The following is a 21,739-nucleotide window of genomic DNA, read 5'->3' as shown; positions in this document are numbered from 1 at the left end:
TTGGGAGCTTGTGAGCATGAGCTGGGGGAGAGGCAGAGGGAGAAACAAAAACGGACTCCCCATGCTGAGTAGGGAGCCTAAAGTGGGGCTTGATCACAGGATCCTGGGATTATGATCTGAGCTGCAGACAGACGCTTAACTGAGCTACCCAGGTTCCCCATATAAAGCTTCTGTATATGTAACTTCATTTTTTTTTGGTCATAGCCTGCTTATTATTATTTTTTCAAAGATTTTATTTATTCATGAGAGACTGAGAGAGAGAGAGAGAGAGACAGAGACACAAGCAGAGGGAGAAGCAGGTTCCATGCAGGGAGCCCGACATGGGACTTGATCCCGGGAATTGCCTTATTTTTTACTTTGGTAATGCCAAACTCTTATCTCACGTGCACTTCAAGTGCTGTAACTTTTCTCTAAGAAATAATACTTACATAAATGAATACAGTGGTATGGAATGCGCTTGGATTATAGAATTGCCTGGATAATACTTTTAAACTTGATAGGAATTTCAGGTATGTGGTAAAAATTTCAGAATACGTGCGGGAAGTCTCAAGAAAATAAATCATGTTTAATAGAGTGGAATTGCCATGCTTATTGCATTGCACGTTTTAAAACATTTAGGTGTACTGCAAATTGCCCTCTAGGATGATTTTGATGGATACAATATTTTAGGGAAGCAAGAGAAAGTGCAGGATGGTAGCTATAAGGGGGAAGGAATGAAGGGAAAGTGTGTGTGGTATGTTTGTGAAAATGTTAAAGGAATTTGACTTGTTTGGGACAGATCATCAGTTTTAGAAGATGAATGGAAAAGCTTGGTTTGGATATTTGGCTGAGGAATGAAGTACAGCAGAGAGTAATTTTAGAAGTGAGTCTTTATCTTGGAGGGTTGAGTAAGATAAATTTAAATTGAAATTAGAAGAGAATGGAGACAGAAAATGTTTTAGACTATCCTAATTTTCTAGGTGAGATAACGCCTAAAGTAGAAAAGGGAGTCAGTTGTGGATTATAATCCATAAGTAGAATCATTGTGAATTTGTCACAATTAGTTGAATGAATTTGGACTGGAACTCACTCATGGCTTTATTATATTCAGTAAGGAGAAATAAGATCATGTGTTAAGAGTTGAGGAGGGCTTGAGTATGCCGATTTGGTTTTGCTATTGTGGAAGAATGTCATAGGGAATTAGAGATTTCTGAGAATTGGTTTTAGGTTGAGCAGAAAGGTTGAGCACCCAGAATTGTGAGTGAAGAAGTGTGGTATATATTTTTCTAGATTTAAAAATCCATAGGCTAATTTTATAGTATTTTATAGGTTTTGTGTTTATCCATATATAACCAGCAAATCTCTTCTCTTCTCTTCTCTTCTCTTCTCTTCTCTTCTCTTCTCTTCTCTTCTCTTCTCTTCTCTTCTCTTCTCTTCTCAAAGGAGAGATCACAAGCACAGGAGAGAAGGAGAAACAGATTCCTTGCTAAGCAGGGAGCCCAATGCTGGACTTGATCCCAGGATCCTGGAACCATGAACTGAGCTGCAGGCAAACACTTAACTGAATGAGCCACCCAGGCACCCCTAGAACCAGCAAATTTATTTTCAGTGCCTTTCCTACTTCCAGGTCTTAGGTCTCTCTCCTTTTGCCCCTCCCCCCCCAAATCAGTCCCCTCTGGAACTCTGGTTTTCTCTTTACAAGTGTTCTTTGTGTGCTCATCCTAATGTTTCTTTCTGTCAAGGTGTCTGCAGAATTTATTAATATTTTAGTTTTATGAGGTAATCTTGATATCCTTCTTTTCTTTCATTCCTTCTCAGAATTTCCTGTATGATCAATATTTCTCATCCAACATGTTTTTCTAAAATGTTAATCTTATTTAAAGGGAACATTGGGGCATTTGGGTGGTTCAGTCTGTTAAGAGTTCAACTTTGATTTTGACTCAGGTTGTAATCTCAGGTTTGTGAGATGGGAGCCCCATGTGAGTCTGCACTGGGTGTAGAGTCTGCTTGAGATTCTCCCACTCCCCCTCCTCCCTCTAAAAAAAAAGGGGGGGGGGTGGAACACATTGGTGGTTTTTTCTTTATTTCAGTCATTTCCTTTTTTGCTCGTTTTGCTATTGCATTAGTAACAGAAGAATGATCCCCAGTACTATTGTGATTTCCCAAATTAAACAATTTAATAATTGTTGACTTTGGTTTCTTCTTTAATATACGTATACTTTTTTTTTTTTTTTTTTTTAAGATTTTATTTATTCATGAGAAACACAGAGAGAGAGAGAGAGAGGCAGAGGGAGAAACAGGCTCCATGCAGGGAGCCCGATGCGGGACTCGATGCGGGGTCTCCAGGATCATGCCCTGGGCTGAAGGCAGGTGTGCAACCGCTGAGCCATCCAGGCATCCCAGATATACTCTCTTAATTGGGTTCAAATATAACAGTCATAGGTAATTTTGACTGTTCCATTGTACTAAGTGTTGTCATTTCTCCCTGCCATTTTTCATTGTTTTAAAATTGTTATTCCAAATTTAATAATTTTCTTTCAATTTGCTGCCAGTACCCTAAAAGGAAGATTCCTTGTATATTAAGGGATGGATATCTGTTTGAATTCTGAAATCTGAATTCCAGTCAAGTTCTAACCAGGTGATTGGGAAAATAGAGAAATAGCTGTGACTTGGATACTGTGTTGTTGACTTTTTAAATTGTTTATTATTCTTACCAAATCTTCCTATGTAATTTTCAGATATCTACTCTTTCTTCCATTATGACTTGCTCCACTGTGTGTGTGTGTGTGTATATATATATATTTATTTTTATTTTCATTTTTATTTATTTATGATAGTCACAGAGAGAGAGGCAGAGACATAGGCAGAGGGAGAAGCAGGCCCCATGCACCGGGAGACCAATGTGGTATTCGATCCCGGGTCTCCAGGAACGCTCCCTGGGCCAAAGGCAGGCGCCAAACCGCTGCGCCACCCAGGGATCCCCTATTTTTTTTTTTAAGGTTTTATTTATTTATTCATGAGAGAGACAGAGAGGCAGAGTCACAGGCAGAGGGAGAAGCAGGCTCCTCACAGGGAGCCCGACGTGGGACTTGATCCCTGAACTGGGATCATGCCCTGAGCCAAAGGCAGATGCTCAACCACTGAGCCACCCAGGCATCCCGATCTACTATATATATATATATTTTTTCCCGATTTATATTTTTATGTGATAGTTTAGCCATACTTTTCTTAAAGGATCCAGTACTTTGTATCTTCCCAAATTGAGAGGCTTTTACATTTATTTTAAAGATTTATTTGAGGGGGAGGTTTGGAGGGGCAGAGGGAGAGCATCTGAAGCAGATTCCCAGTTAAGTGCAGAGTCCATATAGGGCTTGATCCCACGACCCATGAGATCATGACCTGAGCTGAAACCAAGAGTTGGATACCCAGGTTTCCAACTGGTGACTGAGCCACCCAGGTACCCCTACATTTATTTTTTTTATGTATGTCTGACATATCCCTTCCATAGTGACTTAGATCCATTGTTCAAGATCCATTGTTCAAGATCCATTGTTCAGTGTTTCTTAAGGAATTTAAAGCATAGTTTTATTTATTTATTTATTTATTTATTTATTTATTTTTATTTATTTATTTATTTATTTTTAATTTATTTATGATAGTCACACAGAGAGAGAGAGAGAGGCAGAGACACAGGCAGAGGGAGAAGCAGACTCCATGCATCGGGAGCCCGACGTGGAATTCGATCCCAGATCTCCAGGATCGCGCCCTGGGCCAAAGGCAGGCGCCAAACCGCTGCGCCACCCAGGGATCCCAGTTTTATTTATTTTTTTAAAGATTTTACTTATTTGTTGAGAGACACAGAGGCAGAGACATAGGCAGAGGGAGAAGCACGTTCCCTGCGAGCAGCCCTGTGGGACTCAATTTCAGGACTCCAGCCAGAATCACGACCTGAGCCAAAGGCAGATGTTCAACCACTGAGCCACCCAGGTGCCCCTTAAAGCATAATTTTATATTTTACACTTAGATTGGGCTTCATCTTGCCCCTCAGTGTGCTCAGCGTGAGATACCTGTGACATCTCATAGCACTGTCAACCACTTTGAGAAGATTGCTCAGACTTGGCAATGAAGGAAAGGCATACTTTGTAGTTTGCCATTGTAGGCAACTGATAAGCTCTGAGCTGTTGTGATTCACTTAGAGAAAACACAGCAAGGACCAAATCATTTAACATCTCTTTCTTTCACTCTTTTTTAAAAGATTTTATTTGAGAAAGAGTGAGAGCACATGCAGGGGAGCAGCAGGGAGCCTAAGGCAAGGTTGTATCCCATGACCCTGGGATCATGACCTGAGCCACCCGGGCACCCCTCAACATTTCTCTTTTCTTAGACGTATTTTTCTTGTATTTCTCCATTTTGTTTGAGTGTGATACATAAATATAGAGCTTCCCCTATTTACTGTTTCTGTCTTTTGTCAACTGCAGTTGTTTTAAGAATTATGTAGTCTGACGCAGCGTTGGAAGGAAAGTGGTAGAATTTCAGAAGGTAGGAAATTATATATCTTGCTAATAGAGGAGTAAGTAGTGTCCTGGTGGTGAAGAGCTTAAACTTTAGGTTCAGATCTTGACTCTCTCATTTCCTAGCCTTTTACTAATTTCTTAATTTGTAAGATGATAATATTTATTTATTTTATTTTTTTATTTTATTTTATTTTTTTATTTATTTATTTATTTATTTATTTATTTATTTTTTAGATGATAATATTTATACAAAACAAACATTCAGTAAATCTATATTAACTGCTATTCCCAGTACCACTTGAGTCAGATATCTGTAATTGTGATGTTTGCGGTTTTATGTGTCAGCCGTCAAAAATAAATGGCACACTTAGCCCTTCTCTTGACTATTTAGTCCAGAGAGAGCCTATTCACTTAGGGAGATTTTTTTTTTTTAAGTGATGTAGCAAAAAAAAAAAAAAAAAAAAAAAAACAAAACGATGTAGCTCTAGATAGTACATTTTTCAATGTATGTTTTTTAAAATTTTTAATTTTTAAAAGAATTGAGAGAGCTAGTGCTCGAGTGGTGGGAAGGGGCAGAGGGAGGAGGAGAGGGAGAAGCAGACTCCCGGCTGAGCAGGGAGGTCAATGCTGGGCTTGATCCCAGGACCCTGGGATCATGACCTGAGCCAAAGGCAGATGCTTAATTGACTCAGCCTCCCTGGTACCTCTGGATAGTTACCTCTTTCAATATCAGTATATATTCAGGCACAAAGAATACAAGCTATGATTTGTACCAGTTGCATATGTTGGGGGAAAGACTTCAGATGGACTTTTTTTCAGGAGATGGTGAAGCATTGGTGGGATCTGAAATGAGGGAGAGAACATCATAGAATCAAGATCACTATTCCTAATAGGCTGCATGTCCTTGGGTGTTAATGGTAACATTTAATGAATACTAATGTGCTTCAGCACTGCTGATTTCTTTATAGCGATTATCATATTTATTACACAGCCCTTTGAGATTGTTATCTCCATTTTAAGGAGGAAGGAACAGAAATAACTTCTGAAGTCATATAGCTAGTAAGTGATCTTTTCTGGCGGTCTGACCTTACTTCCTATGCTCTTAATCACTATAATATACTGTGCTTGCAAAAACTGTTTATGGAGTGCTTACTGTGGGTCAGGCACTCTGCTGGGTATTGCTTTTATGTTCATCATCTAATTTAATCCTTTTAACAATTCTGAGAGAAAAAAATAACAGCCTTAAGTGAGGTAGATTGCATCATGGGTTCCTCAAGCTTCTCATCTATAAAGAGATGAATAGTGTCTTTCATATGTTTTCAGATGGTTTTAGCTGACCAACAGAAAGAAAGAAAAATTCTGTGATTTGACCTAGCAGGAAGTCGTGCACAAGTATTCCTGAAGCAGATTTTCAAGAAGCATTATTTACCCTTCATGCACTGATATTCTCTAATTCTATAATTAAAAAATAAGTGAGGGTGAGAACCACAAAATTGATATTGCCACTTCCTTTTTTTTTTTTTTTTTTTTTAAGACTTTATTTATTCATGAGAGTGCACCAGAGAGAAAGAGACAGAGACACAGGCAGGGGGAGAAGTCGGCCCCATGCAGGGAGCCCAATGAACACAATCCCGGGTCTCCAGGATCACACCCTGGGCCGAAGGTGGTGCTAAACCTTTGAGCCACTCCGCCTGCCCCGATATTACTACTTCCTATTGGGTTGTGACCTACAGTTTGAAAGCACTCCTTTAGAGAATAAAGATTGCCAATATTCTTTTAGTTTCAACGTTCTGTAATCTGATCCTAGGCTTATTAGAGTTGTAGAATGTATGTATAATCTAAACCTGTGGATGATGCATAATTTTCTTCTACATCTTTCTTATCTGCAAATGGATATCTAGTACAGGCATACCTTGGAGATATTACAGGTTGGGTTCCAGACCACCACAGTGAAGTGAGCATGATTTTTTTGGTTACCCAGTGCATATAAAGTTCACACTTATTGTAGTCTATTAAGTGTGTAATAGCAGTATGCTTATAAAAACCAGTGTATATTCCATTTATTTATTTATTTATTTATTTATTTATTTATTTATTTATTTATTTATTTATTTATTTATTTATTTATGATAGGCACACAGTGAGAGAGAGAGAGGCAGAGACACAGGCAGAGGGAGAAGCAGGCTCCATGCACCGGGAGCCCGATGTGGGATTCGATCCCGGGTCTCCAGGATCGCGCCCTGGGCCAAAGGCAGGCGCCAAACCGCTGCGCCACCCAGGGATCCCCAGTGTATATTCCTTAATTAAAAAATACTTTATTAAAAACAAAAAAATACTTTATTGCTAAAAAATGCTAACCATCATCTGAGCTTTCAGCAATTTATAATCTTTTTAGTGGTCATGCCTTGATGGTTGATAGCTGCTGACTGGTCAGGGTGCTGGTTGCTGAAAGTTGAGTTGGTTGTGGCATTTTCTTAAAATAAGACCACAAAATGACTGTCTGGTTGGCTCAGTCAGTGGAGCATGTGACTTTTGATTTCAGGGTTATGAGTTTGAGCCTCACATTGGGGTAGAGTTTACTTAAAAAGAAAAAAGCGAGAAATAGGACAATAATGAAGTTTGTCATATCCATTGACTCTTTCATGAATGATTTTTCCATAACATTTTACACACAGAACTTTTTTCAAAATTGGAGTTAGTCCTCTCATACCCTGCTGCTGTTTTGTAAATGAAGTTTCTATAATATTTCAAATCTTTTGTTGTCATTTCAAGAATTTTCATAGCATTTTCACCAGGGGTAGATTCCATCTCAAGGAATCTTTGCTCATCCATAAGAAGCAACTTTTCATGTGCTTAATTTTTTATCGTGAGACTGCAACAATTCAGTTACAGCTTCAGGCTTCACTTCTAATTCTAGTTCTCTTGCTGTTTCTACCACCTCTGGAGTTCCTTCCCTCCACCGAAGTCTTGAACCCCTTCAAGTCATCCATGAAGTCTGGAATCAGCTTCTTACAACTTCTGTTGATGATGTTTTGATCTATTCCCATGAATTGTGAATGTTCTTAATGGCATCTAGAATGGTGATTCTTTCCAGATGGTTTTTAGCTTTGGCTAGAGCCATCTGAGGAATCACTGCCTATGGCAGCTATAGCCTTACAAAATGTATTTCTTAAATAGTAAGACTTGCAGGTCGTAATTACTCTTGATCTGTGGGCTGCAGAATGGATATTGTGTTAGCAGGCATGAAAACAGCATTAAAGTTGTATCTCTCCATCAGCGGTCTTGAGTAAACAGCTGCTTTGTGAATGAGCAGTAGGATTTTGAAAGGAATCTTTTTTTCTGAGTGGTAGATCTCAACAGTGGGCTTAAAATATTTAGTAAACTATGTTGTAGACAGATGTGCCGTCATACAGGCTTTGTTCCATTTATAGAGCACAGTCAGAGTAGATTTAGCATAATTCTTAAGGGACCTGGGATTTTTGAGATGGTAAATGAGCTTTGGCTTCAACTTAAAATTGCCAGCTGCATTGGCCCTTTAGCGAGAGTCAGCCTGTCCTTTTAAGCCAGGCATTGACTTTTCCCTCTAGTTATGAAGTCTTAGATGGCTTCTTCTTCCAATATAAGGCTGTTTTATCTACATTGAAAATCTATTGTTTCTAGTGTAGCCACCTTCATTTATTATCTAGATCTTCTTGGTAACTTGCTACCACAGCTTTTACATTAATACTTGCTGTTTCGCTTTGCACTTTTATATTATGGACATGCTTTTTTGTATAAATCTCACAAACCAACCTTTGCTAGCTTCAAACTTTTCTGCAGCTTCTTCACTTTTCTCAGGCTTAATAGAATTGAAGATAGGTTAGGGCCTTTCCTGGATTAGGCTTTGGCTTGAGAGAGGGTTGTGACTGATTTGATCTCTTCAGACCACTAAGACTTTATTCATATCAGCAATAAGACTGTTTTGCTTTTTATCATTCATGTGTTCATTGGAGTAGCACTTTTATTTCCTTCAAGAACCTTTCCTTTGCATTTTTAATTTGGCTGTTGGGTGCAAGACACTTAGCTTTCAGCTTTTCTTGGCTTTTGATATCCCTTCCTCATTAAGCTTAATCATTCATTTCTAGCTTTTAAGATTTTAAGATTGAGAGGTTACATTAAAACTCTAGATTTTAAGAGTGAGAGGTATGACTTTTCCTTTGGGAAGACTTTGAGGCCTAATTTCAATTTTGTTGGGTGTCAGAGAATAGGGAGGCCTGAGGAGAAAGATAAGGTAATGGCCAGTTGGTGGAGCAAAGCATATATATTAAGTTCATCATCTTATATGGGTGTGGTTTTGTGAACCTCCAAAACAATTATAATAATAGTAACATCCAAGATCACTGGTTATAGATCACCATAGCAATTATAATAATATTGAAAAAGTTTGAAATATTCAGAGAATTACCAAAATGTGATAGAGTTGTGAGGTGAGCAAATGCTGTTGGGAACATGGTTCTGATAGACTTGATTCTAGGTTATCCCAAACCTTCACTTTGTAAAACAAAATGAAACAAAATCAGTATCTGTGAAGCACAGTAAAACGAATTTTGTGTGTACCTGTTTTAAACATCTCTAATGTTCAGTATTTAACACAGTATAGTCCATCTAGAAAATACAGGCTGAATCTGTATGTATAGTAAGTTGAAAATTTTTTTTTTTTTGAGGAAACCAGCAGTGGGGAGGGGCAGTGGGAGAGAGGGCGAGAAGCAGACTCCCCGCTGAGTAGGGAGCCCAACGTGGGGCTCAATCCCAGGACCAGGAGATCATGACCTGAGCCAAAGGCAGATGCTTAACTGACTGAGCCACGCAGGTGCTCCAAGTTGAAAATGTTTTAGATATAGGTGGAGCATAGGTTTTCTATTTGTATATATAAATATCTTGGTAACAAAGGACTTTTTACAAAATATCAATTGGCTGCAGGTAAGAATTGGTATGGGAGATTAGTGAAGGTTAGTTACCACATTTAAGGTGGAGAGGAAAATCTAAATACACTGAATTTTGAGACTAAAATAGTAAGTTTTAGAAACTTACGTTTAGTGAGGGGGCACTTGGGTGGCTCAGTTAAGTGTCCAACTCTTGATCTCAGCTTAGGACTGGGTCATGAGTTTGAGCCATGCTTAAAAAAGAAAAAAAAACCCTTATGCTTAGTGAAATCAGATTTTAAGGGAAATTTAAGAAATATAAGTTGTTATTTGATCATGTACATACTAAGATTTTCCTTCAGAAATTGGGTATCAGATTGTATTTTTAATACATAATAGAAATTCTACTGTTCAATTCATAGATTTTTATAACATTAGGTTATAGCTTAATAAAAATAATAAAAATTTGACATGCTTGTTAAGATATGCAATGATTTGTAAACATAGTAACACATGTTTTAACTTTAGGATGCAGTAAAAAAATACGCTATAAGATTCTAAATATTAAAATACTTAGAATCTCTGTGTTTTTGGTATCTTCCTTTAGGTTGGATGGAGTACTGCTCGTGATTATTACACATTTTTATGGTCTCCTATGCCTGAACATTACGTAGAAGGATCAACAGTTAATTGTGTATTAGCTTTTCAAGGTGAGAGAACTGAAAACAACTTGATGAAATTTGATGTTTTCTTGCCATTAAAAATGTTGCTCTCCATCGTGATGGTCTACTTAGGCATGTCCAACATACCAAAGTTGAATTAATTCGTATGTTTGTTTAGCAGAAGTCACAAGAATGTAAATATGTAGTGTACGATACATATTTTTTGTGGACATTAAAAGGCTTTTTGCTTTTCTTTTTTTTTTTTTTTTTTTAATTTTTATTTATTTATGATAGTCACAGAGAGAGAGAGAGAGAGAGAGGCAGAGACACAGGCAGAGGGAGAAGCAGGCTCCATGCACCGGGAGCCCGACGTGGGATTCGATCCTGGGTCTCCAGGATCGCGCCCTGGGCCAAAGGCAGGCGCCAAACCGCTGCGCCACCCAGGGATCCCGGCTTTTTGCTTTTCATTGAAAAGTTAGTTTCATTCCAGATCCTTACTGTGGATTATTATTTTTTTTTCAAATGAGAAAACTGTTACTGATATTAGAATAATGTAACAAATTAGAGTGAGAAAAATAATTCAGTATGAAAACCACAATGATTATTGAATTTATAGAGCAGTTGCATGTATTTATTTATTTATTTATTTATTTATATTTTATTTATGAGAGGGGGGGAGGGGCAGAGACACAGGCAGAGGGAGAAGCAGGCTCCATGCAGGGAGCCTGACGTGGGATTTGATCCAGGGTCTCTGGGATCACGTCCTGGGCTGAAGGCAGGTACTCAACCACTGAGCCACCCAGGGATCCTGAGCAATTGCTTTTAAAATAGGTGTAAGTCAGTAAATATAAAATTTGTTCTTAGCTTGGCATGATATACAAAGTTAAAAAAAAAAATGCTTTATATCTATCACAGAATTTGCTTCAGAGTGATCTTTCTATTATAATTGCACTGATTTTGGATTGTATTAAAGGAAATTCTTAGCCTTGTTTATTCTGTGGATTCTTTTTGGTCTGTTGAAGCCAGTGAATGCTATCTGAGTATGATATTGTAATGCACATAAAATGCAGAAAACTGCAGAGGAAGCAGTAATACTCTATTGAATAGTTTATTTATTTATTTTTAAAAGATTTATTTATTTATGGTAGACAGAGAGAGAGAGGCAGAGACACAGGAGGAGGGAGAAGCAGGCTCCATGCCGGGAGCCCGACGTGGGACTCGATCCCGGGACTCCAGGATCGCGCCCTGCGCCAAAGGCAGGCGCTCAACCACTGAGCCACCCAGGGATCCCCCTATTGAATAGTTTAATAGTTTGTTCGTTTGTATATTAAAAGAAGTTTTGTTAATTGTGAATAAAGCTATAAACATTCATTCACAGGTTTTTGTATGCATATAGAGTTTCCACTCATTTGGGTAAATACCAATGAGTATAATTGCTGGATGGTATGGTATGTTTAGGGTTTTTTTTTTTTTTTAAAGATTTTACTTATTTATTCATGAGAGACATAGAGGGAGAAGCAGGCTTCATGCAGGGAGCCTGATGTGGGACTCAGTCCTGGGACTCCAGGATCATGCCCTGAGCCAAAGGCAGATGCTCAACTGCTGAGCCACCCAGGCGTCCTGGTATGTTTAGTTTTGTAAGAGACCACCAAACTGTTTTCCAAAGTGATAATACCATTTGGCATTCCCATCAGTTTTGAGTGAGAGTTCTTATTCCTCTGCATCTTTGCCAGCATTTGGTGTTGGCAGTGTTTTGGATTTTGGTGGTTTGTTTTTCCAAAAAACTTTATTCTGAGGTTTATATATGTTTGATGTGAAAATCAGTTGGCAATGTGACCACGTGGAACTAGCATATAAAAAAAATTCTATAATGTTCAGAGGATAAAATTTATACTGTAATATAGGCCAAGATTTAGGTCCTCATAATGTTCTATGGATTAAGAAATGATGTAAATTATATAGTTTATCTAAAAAAAAGGCTATGAGTTAAAAGATAATCAAATTCAAATGTATATATTTGAAATGATTTTGTTAAGATATTTTTTAAAAAAATATTTGAAAGAAAGTGTACAAACGTGTGCATGAACCAGGGGGTGGGAGAGAGGTGGAGGGACAAGCAGACTAGACTCCCTGTTGAGGAGAGCCCGACTTAGATCTCAGGACTTCAGGACCCTGAGATCATGACCTGAGCTGGAAGTCAGGATGCTTGACTGACAGATCCATCCAAGTGCTCCAGATATTTCTTTCTTAAAACTTGTGGGTTTATTTCCAATCATTTTTAATGTGATTAATTTTCTTAAATTAACTTACTGAATTTTTTATAGTGTTTTATAGTGTTTTATAGGCTTCACTAGTGATTTACCGAGAAGTTTAAAAGCAGTTAAAAAAAAGGGCGGGCAGCCTGGGGGGTGGCTCAGCGGTTTAGTGCTGTCTTCAGCCCGGGGAGTGATCCTGGAGACCCCCCGGGATCAAGTCCTGCATCGGGCTTCCTGCATGAAACCTGCTTCTCCCTCTGCCTGTGTCTCTGCCTCTCTCTCTGTGTGTCTCTCATGAATAAATAAAATCTTTATAAATAAAAAGCATCCAGTTTGTTTATACTTTAAGAATATTTTCCTGGCAGCTAAATATAAATGCAATAACTTTTCTAAGTTTTAAAAAATTCATGTTAGTTTTTACTTTGAAATTCAGAGATAAACACTTCTGCCTGCCTAGAACTCATTTGTTATATAAAGAGGTCAGGAGGCACCTGGATGGCTCAGTGGTTGAGCGCCTGTGTGCTTGGCTCAGGTTTTGATCCTGGAGTCCTGGGATCGAGTCCTGCATCAGGCTCACTGCAGGAAGCCTGCCTCTCTCTGCCTGTATCTCTGTGTCTCATGAATAAATAAAATCTTAAAAAAACAAAGAGTCTTGAAAAACTTAGTTATACAGTATTAGAGCTAGAAGAGATTATAAGCATAATCCAGAATTGCTTTGCTCATTTTGTTATGAGTCACGAGTCTTGAAATGCAAAACTCAGAGCAACTAACAAAAATACCTACATGTAATTCTCCTATATAGACCTTTGTAATTTGGTTGTTTTTCTATTTTATTTTCAATGCTATTACTCTGATGAGAGATTTTTCTAGATAGCTTTATTTTTTTTTAATTTTTTAAAAAAAATTATTTATTTATGATAGAGAGAGAGGCAGAGACACAGGCAGAGGGAGAAGCAGGCTCCATGCACTGGGAGCCCGATGTGGGACTCGATCCCAGGTCTCCAGGATCGCGCCCTGGGCCAAAGGCAGGCACTAAAGCGCTGCGCCACTCAGGGATCCCCTCTAGATAGCTTTAAATTGCAACTTTGAATAACTATGTCTTGTATCTCAAATGGAATTTGAACGATTTCTTAGTGGATTATTTTTTAAGATTTTATTTAAATTTATTCATGAGAGACACAGAGACATAGGCAGAAGGAGAAGCAGGCTTCCTGCATGGAACCTGATCCAGGACTTGATCCTGGGCTCCTGGGATGATGACCTGAACTGAAGGCAGATGCTCAACTGCTGAGCCACCCAGGTGTCCCTTTTTATTGGATTATTTTTGTGAGATTTATCAGACCTTGAATATCTAGTTTGTAGAATTTTTTTTTTTAATATTTATTTATTTATTTTTTATGATAGTCACAGAGAGAGAGAGAGAGAGGCAGAGACACAGGCAGAGGGAGAAGCAGGCTCCATGCACCGGGAGCCTGATGTGGGATTCGATCCCGGGTCTCCAGGATCACGCCCTGGGCCAAAGGCAGGCGCCAAACCGCTGCGCCACCCAGGGATCCCTAGTTTGTAGAATTTTTAATGTCATGATACCAGAGCCGATTAGTCAGAGCATATGTATTTTTTCTACTTATTTAAAAATAAGTCTAGTGGCCATTTATGAAGTTACACTCAGCCATGGCTTAATAAATTTAGTTGTACATGATAGGATGGGGTTTTAAAAACTTAAAAGTATGTTACCAAATCTACCCCATGTCATTTTTTTTTTAAGATTTTATTTATTAGAGAACACAAGCCTGGGGAGCAGCAGGCAGGCTCCCCACTGAGCGGGGATCCTGATGTGGGACTTGATCCCAGGACTCTGGGATCATGACCTGAGCCCACTGAGCCACCCAGGTGCCTTCCCCCTACTTTTTTTTAAAAGAACAGAAGGGGTAGGATGGCCACAGGGAGGGGGCAGTAAGGAGAGAGGGAGAGAGAACCCCAAGCCAACTCCATACCTACTGTAGGGCTTTTATCTCACCACCCTGAGATCAAGAATCATCAGATACTTAAATGACTAAGCCACCTAGGTGCCCCTGTGTTATTCTTATAAAACTTTATATTTTGAAATAATTTTGGATGTAAAGTTGCAAAAATAGTACACAGAATTTTTGTATACCCATTGCTCAGCTTTCCTTAATGTTAACATTTTACATAGTACATTATTTAAAAAACCAGCAATTTAACATTGGTACAATAGTAGTGACTAAAGTATAAACCTTAAAAAAAAAATAAAAATAAAAAAAAAATAAATAAATAAAGTATAAACCTTAAAGGGGATCCCTGGGTGGCGCAGCGGTGTAGCGCCTGTCTTTGGCCCAGGCGCTATCCTGGAGACCCGGGATCGAATCCCATGTCGGGCTCCCGGTGCATGGAGCCTGCTTCTCCCTCTGCCTATGTCTCTGCCTCTCCCTCTCGCCACCGGGGCTGCCCACTCTCTCTCTCTCTCTCTCTCTATCTCTGTGACTATCATAAATAAATAAAAATTAAAAAAAAAAAACCTTATTAAAATTTTATTGTTTCCAATGATTTTTTTTTTCCTCCCTGTTCCTGAATCCAATCCAAAATCCCATATGGCATTTAATTGTCTTTTTAAGTTTAATAATTTTTTTTAACTTCCTTCTAGGTTATTACCTTCCAAATGATGATGGAGAATTTTATCAGTTCTGCTATGTTACCCATAAGGGTGAGATTCGTGGAGCAAGTACACCTTTCCAGTTTCGAGCTGCTTCTCCGGTTGAAGAGTTACTTACTATGGAAGATGAAGGAAATTCTGACATGTTGGTGGTTACCACAAAAGCTGGCCTTCTTGAGGTTGGTACCAATAGTGAGCTAATGATTTATAGATAATTTAAGAACAGAGCTTATGTTGGCATTTAAAAAATTCAAGAAAATAACCCGAACATCAAGTGGTTTTTAACTAAGATGGTAAACTTAGAGTGTTTTAAATTTCTTCTTGTCAGGTTATTGATTTCACTGGCAGGGACTGTCCCTAGGGCCTGTCGGTATTTTGTGCATAGCAGATGTGTAGTAAATAGCTTTGAGTTAAATTTTCCTAATGTTACCTTACCCTAACTTTTCTTCTTTAGTGGTTGCCTAATCCATTGATTGTTTTTGTTTTTTTAAAGATTTATCTATTTATTCATGAGAGACAGAGAGAGAGAGAGAGAGAGAGGCAGAGACACAGAGGAAGAAGCAGGCTCCCTGCAGGGAGTCGGATGTAAGGCTCAGTCCCTGATCCCGGTATCAGGCCCTGAGCTAAAGGCAGACAACCAACCGCTGAGCCACCCAGGGGTCCCTAATCCATTGATTGTAAAGTAGTACAGATTTTGGGGGAGGGGGGGCTGAAGGTGGTGTAAAGTAATAAATCTAACCGTAATTGGATATGAACTTCATTTCACTAAGCATGCGCTATCCCAAGTATGGCAGTGAATCAGGGAACTTTCCAGTCTCATTTTAGGTTGAGCATTTTTAGAATGATTTCCTCGTTCAATTTATCAAGTGAATATCCTGGATTAGCCATAATTTAAAGAGGAAAGGTGAAAAGCTTCTTATATATTTTTTTAATTGACTGTTTGGGAGGCTTTGCATTGGCTCTAATAGAAATTTACAGTATAGATGGTCGAATAATGCCTTATGTTTTAAATTTTAGTGATTTTTGAGGGGAAAAAATAGAACGACATTCTTTTTTCAAGATTTCAGTATTTTTAAACTTAAAAAAGTAGAATGTTACATTTGAATTTCTGTGAAAAACAGCTTAATTGGTTCAGTATATATTTTTGGTTAATTTACATTTGTATTTAATAGGTGGATTTTTTTATACATAAATATTTTATAGCTTTGATTTTATTTATCTTCAAAATGAGCCTAGAGAAAAAAGATAAGGTCATAGATCTAATACTTTTATTAGATAGTCGAACTAAGAAGGTTAGAAGGAACCAATCATTTTTTGTGAATTCTTCTGTATCTTCCCTTCCCCTTCTAGAAATTCCTTTCTTATCTTAAATAAAGAAATGTAACTTTTATAGGGTGACTAAAGCATTTTGTGGTGACAACTGCCTGATGATCAAGGTTTTTAGCCTGGTATTTGAATGCTAGTCAAAGACAGTGAAACAAGCCCATCTCTTAAAAAGAATCCAGTTAGCATTTATATTGCAGCATTTTAAATACTTATTAGACCACCCTGATTTCAGGGCCTCCAACCAAAAAAAAGAAACCAGAAAACAACATTTAGGCATCTATAATATCTTTCTTATATTTCTTCTCTAAGTTAATTCGGGACGTTGTGTAATTCATTGCACTTCTTCCTATTCATAAGAGGTACTTCATAAGGAAAACTTAGGTGCTGTCTCTTAGGTGCTGAGATAAAATATTTTTATATATTGAACAACTTTTTGATGTGTCTAAAATTTTCCACATTCATCAAATTCTTTAATGATTTTATCTAAAACTGCACAAAATTAGTACAAGTATAAGACATTTGTGGCACTGACATTGAAGGGTTATGTCTTATTATTTTATGTGTGAACCTTGATTGGATCTTAGAATTTAAGAAAATAGGTATTTTGAGGATAGTGGGAATATACAGAACTATGAACTATCCATTGGATGTTAAACTATTGTGAATTTTCTTTTTTTTTTTTTAAATATTTTTTTAAATTTTTATTTATTCATGATAGCCACACAGATTGAGAGAGGCAGAGACACAGGCAGAGGGAGAAGCAAGCTCCATGCTCTGGGAGCCCGACGTGGGATTTGATCCCGGGTCCCCAGGATCACGCCCTGGGCCAAAGACAGGCGCCAAACCGCTGCGCCACCCAGGGATCCCCTATTGTGAATTTTCTTATTTGTGAGAGTAGTGGTTGAAAAGGAGAGTCTCCTTACTAGGAGATGCTTGCTGTAAGTATTTAGGGATGAAGTGTGTGTAGCTGCAGTCGGTTTAGCAAAAAACAACAAAAACAAAGAAGTGATAAAGGGAGATAAACAGGGTGAAATATTAATTTAATCAGTGAGGTTAGATGATGAGTGCTAATTATAAAATTTTAACTTTTGAGTGCTTAAAAGATTTCAAATTACACAATCGGAGGCAGGAATTAGATTTGTATACATTTTTATCTAATTTGAATTCCTTTTTAAAATTCCTCCTTAAGATTTAGTAAACTCTTCAGAAAGTATGTGCCAATTAAATGAATCACTAGGAAAAATAGGTTCTTTCATAATGTTTCCATTGCACTATGTCAAGATATATTTTTACTGTTAAGCTGCCAGAAAGTTAAGAGCCGAAAGGTGTTTTTTAAAAAATAAGGTATAGAAGAAGTTTAATGAATAAAGTTTTCTTTTTTGAGGGCATTTTTTCTCATAATGTTTTCATTTGGTCTGTTAGAAGAGTCATATTAAAATTTTGCAGTTCTTCAACTTTTGTAAGACTCATTTTAGCGTTTTTTATTCTTTTAAAATATTTATTTATTTGACAGAGAATGAGAATTAAGAGCACAAGCAGGGGGAGCAGCAGAGGGAATGGGAGAGCCAGGCTCTTCGCTGAGCAAGGAACCTGATTCGGTACTTGATCCCAGGATCCTAGTCATGACCTGAGGCAGACAGATGCTTAACCAATTAAGCCACCCAGGAGCCGTACCCCTGCCCCTCCCCCTGCCCCCCCATCGTAGAGTTTAATCACTTTGATTCCAAGACCCTGGAGCACCAACTTAGACTGTACCAGGAAAATATTTTATTTTAGTTAAATGTATGATGCTTACTTTGTGAAATTTTCCCTTTGAGTCTTCATTATTCTCCTGTTTGAGTCAGAGACTTCTTGTTCTAAGAGAAATATTAACCATTTTATTTACTATTTTAGGTCCTTTAATTAGTGATCTTTTAGACTGTTGGAGTTTAGGTTTTCCTGAATTGAGTTACTATTTGTGTTCGTATAAGAATCAATTACATTGTTAATTTATTGTTACAGTATGCATTTTTGTCCTAAAATTTGCAGTTCCTTTAAGTTTGTTTTAATTTAGCCAGAGACCATTAAAAAATATCAACTGGTATTACTTAATAAATAAAACTTTAAGAGTAATGCCATAGATGAAGGCCTTATGTAACATATAATGGAGTTCCTTTAAAAAAAAAAAAAAAAAAGAGTTTATTTGAGAGACAACAAGGAGAGTAAGAGGGAGAAGCAGGCTGCCCACTGAGCAGGGAGCTCAATGCGAGGCTTGATCCCAGGATCTCGGGATCATGAACTGAGCCGAGGGCAGCCGCTTTAACTGAGCCACTCAGGCACCCTTGATTTTATACCTTCTTTTAATGTTCTTTTTGCCCAACCAAAAGGAAGTTTAAATTTATGATTCATGAATTTTTATTTACATGTATGATTCATGAAGTAGATTGTAGGAGTTCTTTTTATGCATTTCTTCACTATTTTTTTTGAAGTGGAAAACTGAGTAACATTTTAGGATCATAAAAATCAATTTGAGTTTTTTGTTTTACAGTTGAAAATTGAGAAAACCATGAAAGAAAAAGAAGAACTGTTGAAGTTAATTGGTGTTCTGGAAAAAGAAACAACACAACTTCGAGAACAAGTTGGAAGATTGGAAAGAGAACTTAACCATGAGAAAGAAAGATGTGACCAACTGCAAACAGAGCAAAAGGTTAGTTGTGTTTTATGTAACTGATTGTAGTTGGTAGTATATTGTCTGAAGCCCACTTTTTTAAGAGCTGAGCCCGTTAACATGAGTAAAAACTGTTCTTAAAAAATAGCACTTAGATACATAAAGAATAGGTCAGTTCCTATCAATTTGCTGCTGCTACTTCTTGTTATAAATGGTGAAAATCCTTGCAGATTTTTTTGGTGCCAGTCTTGATGAGTTAGTTCCTGACAACTTTCTATATGCTTTCCATCTAATTGTAGAATAATTGGCTTGGGAGTAGGGGTTGGAAATATAATTAGGAGTGATAAATATTGAATAACAGAATGACAGAACAAAGTAGTTAAAATTACCTTTCCAAAAGGAATTCAGTGAAATAAGAGGTAATATTAGACAAAATGTGAGAAATGCTATAAATTATTCTAAAAATACATATAAAGAGGTATACCTTTGAAATAGTGTAGTTTCTTTTTTTTTTTTTTTAATATTTTATTTATTTATTCATGAGAGACAGAGAGGCAGAGACACAGGCAGAGGAAGAAGCAGGCTCTATGCAGGGAGCCCAACGTGGGCCTCGATCCTGGGTCTCCAGGATCAGGCCCTGGGCTGAAGGCAGCGCTAAACTGCTGAGCCACCCAGGCTGCCCTGTTTCATTAGAGATGCAAATGGATTTAACTTTAGTAGATGAAAACAGTCACCTAGTCATGGACTTATTTTCACAAGAAAAGTAATTTGTTAGTTTTTTTTTTTTTTTTTGAAGTTCTGTTTGCCAACATACAGTATAACACCAGTGCTCATCCTGTCAAGTGCCCCCCTCAGTAAGTAATTTGTTAGTTTTGACAAACACAGATTATGATGATACCTTTCACAATCTCATTATAACTAGTTGGATATTTTGTGTCTTTTTTTACAGGATTAACCTGTTGCTCCCTAAGGGTGGGTGTTACATTTTTTTTTTTTTTTTTTGTTCAACAAGGCCTAGAGCAATTAATTACTAGTTGTCACTTGAACCAGTAGTGCAGTGATTTTCACTAATTTTTATACTCCAGTAGAATGGTTGTAAATTGTACACCTGAACAGAGATGATACATAAATAAGGCTGAAAATCTGGAAAGATTTCTTTTGACTTGTGAATTTGAGGACTACTCTTTTGCATTAGAAACATAATATCAAGCAATGTTTATAATAATAAATCTCCTTATAAACATCTGAAACATCTGTTTTTAGTGCCATTAGCCTATTTTGTTTAAAATATGCAGTTACTCCCCCATTTTACTCTTGAGGGGAACACTTAGGATCCTGCAGTGAGAATATCCTATAGTATAAGCAAGTATACCAAATATTAAAATATACTATATGTGCTTTCCTTGATTGTTAGGACATTCAGATAAATGGCTTATTCCATTGTTTTAACTCACTGGCTATTCTGTATAGTTATTACTCTGTTCTCTCTATTCTTTACACTTCTATCTCATTTTATACCTGAATTTGGCAGTTTTCCAGAGTGGAATGCCAGTCTTTTTTTCTTTCACTCTGTTACAGCCTGGGATGGAGGTGAGAAGATAGAATACTCATAACAATGGCCTATTACAGCATATACTTAGCCAATAAGATCAAGAATGCCTTGAAATGTGGCCTTTGAGGTTTCAATTCTGATCATCTTGAAATCCAAGGGAAGAATGGATGATTGGAAGAATAGAAATGGCAGAATTAGTAGGGCTTTGATTGTGTGAAATTACTCATATGTGTGAGGCCTTGCCTCTGGTCTAGTCGAGTATTAGCGGAGATTTAAAGTCTCAGGTACTCTTTGCTGTCCAGGTGACTAGAGTTAAACACTATAGAAAAGACCATTCTGAAGAGAGCTTATTCTGACATACATAGATTAAGAAAGTTGGTAGATTGAGGTCAGGGGATTAGTGAAGCAAAATTTGTAGAAGATTGTAGCTGTTGTACCCAGAAGAGGTCAACAACAGTTTTTATGGCAACTCATAAATATTGATGACAGGCACTAATCTTAGAGGGGACTTCTTCCCTGCTGCTATTCTTGTGTTGGGTTTATAATCTGGGAAGATGAGGTATTTGGAAGTGGCTTTTAAAATGCTATTCCATGCTATTAAAATGGTGATTAAAGGGATCCCTGGGTGGCGCAGCGGTTTGGCGCCTGCCTTTGGCCCAGGGCGCGATCCTGGAGACCCGGGATCGAATCCCACGTCAGGCTCCTGGTGCATGGAGCCTGCTTCTCCCTCTGCCTGTGTCTCTGCCTCTCTCTCTCTCTCTCTCTCTCTCTGTATGACTGTCATAAAAAAAAAAAAAAATATATATATTAAAAAAAAAATGGTGATTAAAAAAAGACCTGCGGTGCCTGGGTGGCATCAGACTCTTGATTTCGGCGCAGGTTGTGATCTTGGGGTCATGGGTTTGAGCCTCATGTTGGGCTCCATGCTTAGTGTGAAGTCTTCTTGTTCTCTCTTTGCTTTTCCCCCCAGTTTGTGCGTTCTCTCTCTTTCTCTCAAGTAAATAAATAAAATCTTTTAACAACAACAAAAAAAGACCTAGAATGGTGTTTGTTACATTATAGATTCCCACTAAATATAAGTATTATTTTACTAGTTTTCATAATGATGAACTAAAATAGGAATAAAAGGACACCTGAGAGGCTCAGTCAATTAAGCATCTGCCTTGGCTTTGGTCATGATCCCAGGGTCCTGGAGTTGAACCACATGTCAGGTTTCCTGCTCTATGGGGAGT

The 21,739-nt window shown here is 37.7% G+C and overlaps 1 protein-coding gene across 8 annotated transcripts in view; it reads left to right on the top strand.

Annotated features, from left to right (window-relative positions):
* TAX1BP1 (Tax1 binding protein 1) overlaps positions 1–21,739 on the top strand; it is a 94,309-nt gene that overhangs the window by 9,780 nt on the left and 62,790 nt on the right. For all 8 annotated transcript variants that reach the window (XR_012010769.1, XM_072783659.1, XM_072783658.1 and 5 more), the window contains exons 3-5: positions 10,002–10,104; positions 14,974–15,161; positions 18,836–18,994. Coding sequence is in view for 7 of the 8 variants with exons in the window: in XM_072783659.1 (XP_072639760.1) it covers positions 10,002–10,104; positions 14,974–15,161; positions 18,836–18,994 (450 nt within the window). In the remaining variant the exon portion in view is untranslated. The remainder of the gene's footprint in view (positions 1–10,001; positions 10,105–14,973; positions 15,162–18,835; positions 18,995–21,739) is intronic.

The sequence above is a fragment of the Canis lupus genome, chromosome 18 (genome assembly GCF_048164855.1).
Source record: "Canis lupus baileyi chromosome 18, mCanLup2.hap1, whole genome shotgun sequence".
Classification (NCBI taxonomy): Eukaryota; Metazoa; Chordata; class Mammalia; order Carnivora; family Canidae; genus Canis; species Canis lupus.
Note: the sequence above shows the minus strand (reverse complement) of the source record. Positions and strands in the feature narration are given on the sequence as shown.